This window comes from Myotis brandtii, unplaced genomic scaffold (genome assembly GCF_000412655.1).
Source record: "Myotis brandtii unplaced genomic scaffold, ASM41265v1 scaffold670, whole genome shotgun sequence".
Taxonomy (NCBI): domain Eukaryota; kingdom Metazoa; phylum Chordata; class Mammalia; order Chiroptera; family Vespertilionidae; genus Myotis; species Myotis brandtii.
Window position 1 is genome coordinate 321,573 of NW_005370611.1, and position 7,705 is coordinate 329,277.

Genomic DNA, 7,705 nt, shown 5'->3' on the forward strand with positions numbered 1-7,705 from the left:
ATGCGGGCGGCTGGTGAAGTCATATTTGAAAACCTGCATTATTTCTTAGTGCTTCCTCAGGGGTGGGATTTTTGCCCCCCCCCCCCCCGAGAATATCCACTCCCCTCATTAAATACCATCAACCCACATCATCTGTGGTGTGAGCCCACACTGCTATTGGGTCTTGCTCGTGTCTAATAACTTTTCAAAAACCAGGACCGGGGGTGGGAGGAGAGACCTTTCTTAGGAAAAATTTAAATTAAATTAAAATCAGAAGCAACTTTCTTGAGCCACTACTGTACCATGGGAATTGTACAACCCTGTTTGCTGGAATGGAGTGAAGACCCTAAAATCTCTGTAACCTCTCATCATCCCGACAATAAAAGGAGCATGATACAGAGAAGTGGGGGCAGGAGGTCAAATCGAGGAAAAGCGTGAGTGCTCGCTGACTCTCGGAACATCGAGTGTTGTTGGTGTATGTGTGCAGTTGGGAGCTGAGGAGAAGGGAATAAAAAGCAAGAAGAGGAAACTTGAGAAAAAGATCTAAGAAATATGATCAGGCACCAAAATAGATGAAGTACGTAGAAAACAGGCTCCTCTGGGCCTTTTGTCACAGATCCAGGCAGCCCCTGCCCCAGCCCCCATGGTATACCCTCCTGTCCACCGGGTGGATTTGGTACAGCCTGGGGTTTCGGGGCGCTTGCCTACCTCTAAAGATGGAATCAGCCCCTCTTGAACCATGTGGGTTGAGCATGAGAGAGGGATGGTTTCCTAAAAATAATAATAATAATTATAAAGAAAAGAAGGCTTTTAATCAGAAAGAGGTGTGTGGGCTGTGGCCTTGATAGAGTCAAAACGGATCACACTACCAGTTCTGTCCAAGCGTCAGACCGGCTGCCGTGTGCATCGGGCTGGGGGATGGAGGAGGGAGCACAGGGAAGAGTAACCCAAGCCCGTTCCCGCCCCTTCCGGAGGGTTCTTACCTTTGCTCCCAGCCTCCACCCAGAAAACCAGAAGCTTCCAGAGCAGGAAAAGGACACCTACACACTCAGCAAAAGTCAGATCCGCCAGATCCTATTAGCCCTGGGAGAAGCGCTAACCTGCTTAGAGGAGGACCCAAGAGAGACCCGGACCTGCAGCCAGTTGGAGTGGGGAGACCCTGTCCCCCCAGTTGTCTTCCAAGACACTCTCCTGCGCGTCCTCATGTACAACACGGGCGACGGGGCTAGGCCACCTCCACCCCCCCACCCGCTGCACCGTTCTCGGATATCAAGCTCACCTGGCCCATTAGCGGGAAGGGAGGGAGGCTCGCAGGGTCTGGAGGGCCTTGCAAACAGGCTGGCATTCCGTTGCAGGCTTGGCGGAAGTACGACACAGACAGAAGCGGCTACATTGAAGCCAACGAGCTCAAGGTAGGATGGGCCTCGAGGAGGGTGTGAGGGGACAGAGATGGACTGGGGCCAGATTGGGGGTGGTCTAAGGACCCTGGGGAAGGAGGAGACATTGGGTGAGGAACGCGGATTTGGTCAGTTGAGACCAGTGATGGCAAACCTATGACATGCGTGTCAGAGGTGACACGCGAACTCATTTTTTTGGTTGATTTTTCTTTGTTAAATGGCATTTAAATACATAAAATAAATATCAAAAATATAAATTTTTGTTTTACTATGGTTGCAAATATCAAAAAATTTCTATATGTGACACGGCACCAGAGTTAAGTTAGGGTTTTTCAAAATGCTGACACGCCGAGCTCAAAAGGTTTGCCATCACCGGTTTAGACTCGGGTCTGGCTCCGGGCAGCCGAGTGAAATCAGTACCATGGAGCTAGAGGGCACAGAGTTCAACCACACCCACTGCCCTGCACACACTGCCCGGACCGGCACCCTAAGGCAACCCCAGCCATCGGCCTCTGGCTTGTCCGTCTTCCCCTGTATTCCTTGGGGACCAGGGACCCCAGGCCCTGCTGAGCCTGGGTCCTGGGCTCTCTGAGGAGCCAGAGCCCGTTTCCACTGCCTTTTCTATGGGGTGAGGCTGCGCCCAGGAGCCACCTCCAGGCCTCCAAGGTCACTCCGCAAACGTGAGAGGGTTCGGGGATTTGAGTGATGCAACTGTGTCAGTGGCAGGAAGGACTGAGCCATGAGGGACTGGCTGAGTCGGGAGCTCTGAAGGGGCCTTTTGCATTGCAGGGGTTCCTGTCGGACCTGCTGAAGAAGGCCAACCGGCCGTATGATGAGCCCAAGCTCCAGGAGTACACCCAGACCATAGTGAGTGGGCAGGGGGTCCCCCCTCCCTGGGGGCGCAGCACGCGGGGCCAAGCCACTGAGGTTGTGGTTTGCAGAGTTCTGTGGGCTGATCCTTCGGGCCCCGGTGAAGTGACCCCTGGTGGCAGCTGGAGAAGGGACTCTAGGTCCTGGCCCCACACAGCCTCTCTCTGAGGCTCTCACTGAGACCAGGAGCATCTGTTTCCATGACAACCTCCGCAGGGCTGGAGAGGATAAACTGGGAGAGGGTGGGCCTTCGGGGCTGGCCTGCTGTCCCCTGCGGCCTTCTTCCTGAGGCGGGGAGAGAGGAACAGTGACCGAGTCCCAGCTGTCTCTCCCCAGTGACCCATCCAGACCAGGCTGGCCCCTGGCCCCCAGTGACCTCAGGGGAGGCATGAGCCTGCTCCACCCGCCGTCCTCCCTCTCCAGAAGGGGAAGGTCAGAGCGAGTAACCGAGCATCTCTCTCTGTCCCCAACAGCTGCGGATGTTTGACTTGAATGGCGATGGCAAACTGGGCCTGTCCGAGATGTCGCGGTAGGTGCCCGCCCTCCGCCCCAGCGCACTGTGCCCCATCCCGACTCTCAGATCCGTCAGTGGGGCAGGGGACAGGTCAGGCCTCACGAAGCTCCACGCAAAGCCAGATCGAATCGCGAAGGCCGCACCTCAGTGTGTCTGTCTGCCTCTTTGTAGAACTTTCCACTGACTCCAGATCAAGTGCTCAGCGATCGTTTCCGTTAACTACAGGCTCGGCTCCTGCACCCCACCCGGGTGCGAGCTGTTCTCGCCTCTGCTCGGCCTCTAACCTCTGCTCTAACATTTTCTTTCCAGACTCTTGCCTGTACAGGAAAACTTCCTGCTTAAATTTCAGGTAAAAGAGCCTCTTTGCTTTTCTTGGTTCCTCCCTTCCTCTCATCCCTCTGAGCTTCACCTTCCACCCTCCTGCCCCCCAACACACACATACACACACACACACGGCTTCTGCTTCTCTCTTTAACACCTTGGACCTTCCAGGGCATGAAGCTGACCTCAGAGGAGTTCAACGCCATCTTCACATTTTACGACAAGGTACGAGGGAGGAGGGTGTGGGGTGGAAACCTGGAGGCCCCATCCCCAGGGCGTCCCCTGCCAGAATGGCTCCACTTGGTCCTTGGGAACAGATGCGCTGTTGGGGGGCAGCTGGGGCCGTGTGGTTTCTTCCTGTCCCTTCTGATTCCCCGCAGCGTCCTCGCTGTGTGAGAAGATAAATGTCACCGCGATCCATGGCCTGTGGAACCCAAGGCTTGGGTTCCTTAAAGGCACAGAGAGAATCGTTGGTGGTAGAGAGTCTGTTCAGAGCTGGGGTGTGACAGGTGCTGGGGGCCCAAGGCAGGAGGTGCCAGGACCCGACACCAGGTGTTTCTCTGGGACGTAGGGAATGAGAGGGTACCACACCCCCCCTCGGCTTCCCCCGCCCAGGAGACTCCCAGGGTCTCTTCCTTATAACCGAAGGGCTGGGGGTAAGCTTCAGGGAGCCCCTGTCTTCATCCTGGCATCTTATTATGGGATGTGACACTCGGCTAAATGCCCCATGAACCTCGCTTCTATTTCAATGCAAAGGAAAGACACCCGCAGGAAGGGCTACCCAGAGTGTGCCCCGACGCGTCCGCTCCTGAACGGACTGGTGCAGTCGAGTGACTGTTTGGCGCCACAGGGTCTGAGTACAGGGGAGGTTAGAAGGAACGGGTGGGGAAGCCAGGGGCTGACGGCTAGCTCTGTACTCACTCTCTGCGCCCGCCCCCAGGACGGCAGCGGCTACATCGATGAGAACGAGCTGGATGCCCTTCTCAAGGACCTGTACGAGAAAAACAAGAAGGTGAGCCGCAGGCCAGGGCCTGGGGAGCGGGGGCCGTGGAGGGAGGATGGAGAGGGGGCCGTGGAGGGCACTGTGCTCCCCTCTGACCAGCCACACAAGGCAGAACCCGTGTTTTAGGCTGTTGTTTTGTTTTGTGTTGGTTTGAATAGTTGGTTGAAGGGATTATAGTTCTTTTTTATTGAACTATGGTAAATACACAACATAAAGCTTCCCATCCTACCCGTTTCCGCGTACAGCTCAGAGCTAGCAAATGCATGTATGATGTTGTGCCACCATCCACACCCGGAACTCTCTTCGTCCTGCAAAACTGAAACTCCATTCTCATTCAACAGCTCCCAGCCCTTCCCTCCCCAGGCCCTGGCGGCCACGTTCTATCTCCTGTCTCCATAAACCTGACCATCTAGGGGCCTCGCATGGGTAGAACACACAGTATGTTTTCTTGTGCCTGGCTTATTTCACTGAACACCCTCGAGGTCCGTCTGTGTTTAGAAGGCGTCAGAATCCCCTCCTTCTGAAGGCTGGCGAACCCTCCCCTGTGTGTTCACACCACGTACGTTCCTCCCTCCTCACGATGACACTCAGGTGGCTTCCGCCTGTTGGCTGTTGTGAACGACTGTTGTGTTGACTGGCCCAGCGCATGGAAGTGCCAACCACATTGCCAACAACAAGAAAGACTTTTTTTTTACACGAGGAGAGATTTTGGAGAGCAGAGCCCAGTGGGAGGTGAAGGCATTCTGAGCCAATTCATGGCAGAATCTGGAGCTGGGCAGGGGGCTAAAGGAGCCACAAACGCGTTTGTTCCCTCAGAGAAAACTCGGAGCCTGGGCTCCTTTCCTTTGCTGGGACCAGAGATGAGGCTTTGCAGCCACCCTCCTTCACCTCCTGGAAACATCTTCCTCTGAGCAAAAGGTTGGCTGTTGGCTGTTTCCTTTAATTAGAAGGCGGACACTCTGCAATATCTTGCGTGTCTAACTGCCTTGGCTGCCAGGCAAGAGCTAAATTTACTGCTCAGTTTCGGATGGGCTTAGGAAGTGTGTCCAGGGGCCTGGAGGCAAGGCCAGGGAGCTTCCTGGGCACCCTCTACCTCGCTGGGCACCCTCTCCCTCGCCCGCAGGGGCACAGAGTGAGCAAAGGCGGCCCGTGAGGGGGAGGTGGCGGGACTTGTAGAAGTTGGCACAGGTGACGGCTGTCATCACCATAGCTGCCCTTTTTGGAATCCGTGCTCCGAGTCAGGTACAGAGCTAAATGGTGTCCACATCCGCTCCCTCGTCTAGTCGTCACGACACCTCCGAGGCGAGGGCCATGAGTGTGCCCATTCCACAGGCCAGGCCGCTGAGACTCAAGTAGAATCCTTTCCCCGAAGCAGCGCACCGGCGAGTGAAGAAGGGCTTTGCACCCCTCTAAGCCACCCCCACTGCGATGGGAATCGAGGCAGGGCCCGCCCTGTGCTATGAATGAGCCGATGGGCGGTTTCTGCGCGGCCACCCACTGAGCCGGCTCTCACCCTCTCTCTGTGTCTCCTAGGAGATGAACATCCAAGAGCTCACCAACTACAGGAAGAGCGTCATGTCCTTGGCCGAGGCGGGGAAGCTCTACCGCAAGGACCTGGAGATTGTCCTCTGCAGCGAGACCCCCCTGTAAAGGGGTGACGGAGGCGGCCTCTCCTCCCCCCCAGACCCTGCCCTGCGGCCCTGACACCCCTCCCCCGACCCCGGGATCTTGGGCGCTCCTCCCCACGCCCCTGCCACCTGCACAGCAGGAAAGGAGAGACGAGGACGGGCAGCTGACAGGCCTCCCGGAGCCCCCCTCCAGCCCAGCCCTGGCCTGACCGGCTCGGCTCTGCCTGCAGGGGCACCAACCAAGCCTGGGGAGGTGGGCAGGGCGCGGTGGGGGGTTCCCGGCTTCTCTTCGCTGTGATGCATGAGCGCATTTGCTGTGTAATTTAGGCTTCTGTGTCCAGCCAGGTGGACCCTTCCCTCCTGCTCCCCGGCGCCTCCCCGCAGGCCACCACCCACCCCACACTTGCTGATGGTGTAGCTGTCCTCTCAGAGCTGTGTGTGGAGGGCACCGCCCCTCCCCTGTCTTCTCCACTCAGCATGCTCCTCTCTCCGGGCTTCTTGTCTTGTTTACCAAAGAAGAGTTTACAGTCAATAAAGTGGAAACGTCTGCTGGCCGAGCGCTCAGCTTCTCCCTCGGCTAACCGGCTCGCCCCACCTCCTGACCAGGGGGGAGCCTGGACTCGCGTGGGTGGGGAGGGGCGTCAGGACCCCCAACTGGGGTGTAACCGCTGGAAACGGGGCCGTAGGACCCCAGAGCTCTGGGCTTTCACTTAGGAGTCACCGCCTGCCTCCATCACCTGTCACTTCTTTGCTCCTTGCTTGTTCCTCCATCTCCGGGACTGTGCTAAACGGTCTATCTGAGGGGTTTCTCTTAACCCTTTGGAGAGGTGCTGGGGTTGTCTCCTCTGCACAGACAAGGAAACTGGAGATAACGAGCCCCGAGCCTCGCGGCCGGTTGGGGCCAAAGCCAGGGCACGACCCCCACAGATCACAGCCCCATTCTCTCTCTACAGTAGGGAGGCCATGGGCTGGGGCACAGTGGGACGGAGTGATCCCCCCAATCAGCCGGGGGTGCGGGACCACCACCAACCGAACTTCTCCTCCTCAGAGTGCGCTTCACCTCACACCACCCTGCAGATGCCCCCGGTGTGGGACGCGCTCAGCCTTCGGGGCCACGGGGCTCTCTGAGATGCGAGGGTAGAGAGCTGCTGTTTTTAATGCTCTCGCTTATTGACTGTCTACAAGGTGTGTTTGACATTTCCTCATTTGATCCCACAACCATCCCATGAGATGGGTACTATTTTGGGATGAATAAATTAAAGTTCAGAGGCATTAAGTAACTTGTTCAAGGTGATACAACTCCTAAGGGGCAGGGCTAGGACTCAACGACAGGCTGGGCTGACCCTGAGGTCACCTTGGGCGCTGTCCTCTCTCTGAGGGCCAGGAACCCGTCGGGAGCAATAGGCCACCGCGGGGTGGGTGTGGCTGGGTCGGACCTCAGCGCCCCCTCCTTCCCGGCCACACGCCTTGCTGAGCTCAGAGAAGCCGTCCTGCTCACAGCCCGGACGGCGCAGCCCAGTGAGCCACCGTCTGACCTCCGTCCCCCCGCCCACGGCCGCCTGGGCCAAGCGTGGACATTGGCCAGCGAGAGCCCCAGAATCTCGGGTTGAGGCCCAGGGCTCTCGGTGGGACATGCGGTACTGAAGCTAGTTGGTGACACAGCCCCGAGGGTCAGAGGTGGCACATGGCAGTCCAAAACCAAGCCTGGGCCGATGCTGGGAAGAGCAGAAACAATGAAAATCAGCAGGAACAGTGGCACCAAAGCCAGAGGGAGCCAGTTCATAGTGGGGAGGTGCAAGTCAGTCGAGAGAGGGAAACGTGAGAAATAAAGCCCAAGGCCCGGCCGGCGTGGCCCAGGGGTGCAGCATCAACCTGTGAACCAGGAGCTCACGGTGCGATTCCCCGTCAGGGCACGTGCCCAGGGTTGCGGGCTCGATCCCCAGTGAGGTGCGTGCAGGAGGCAGCCAATCCATGATTCTCTCTCATCATTGAT

At 57.4% G+C, this 7,705-nt stretch overlaps 1 protein-coding gene across 1 annotated transcript in view; it reads left to right on the top strand.

The window, feature by feature from the left end:
• CALB2 (calbindin 2) overlaps positions 1-6,269 on the top strand; it is a 22,779-nt gene extending 16,510 nt beyond the window's left edge. Inside the window, exons 5-11 of the mRNA XM_005881154.2 lie at positions 1,335-1,391; positions 2,166-2,243; positions 2,720-2,775; positions 3,070-3,109; positions 3,253-3,306; positions 4,022-4,093; positions 5,618-6,269. Of these exons, the coding sequence (XP_005881216.1) occupies positions 1,335-1,391; positions 2,166-2,243; positions 2,720-2,775; positions 3,070-3,109; positions 3,253-3,306; positions 4,022-4,093; positions 5,618-5,734 (474 nt within the window). The 3' untranslated portion in view covers positions 5,735-6,269. The remainder of the gene's footprint in view (positions 1-1,334; positions 1,392-2,165; positions 2,244-2,719; positions 2,776-3,069; positions 3,110-3,252; positions 3,307-4,021; positions 4,094-5,617) is intronic.
• The last annotated feature ends 1,436 nt before the right edge of the window (positions 6,270-7,705 follow it).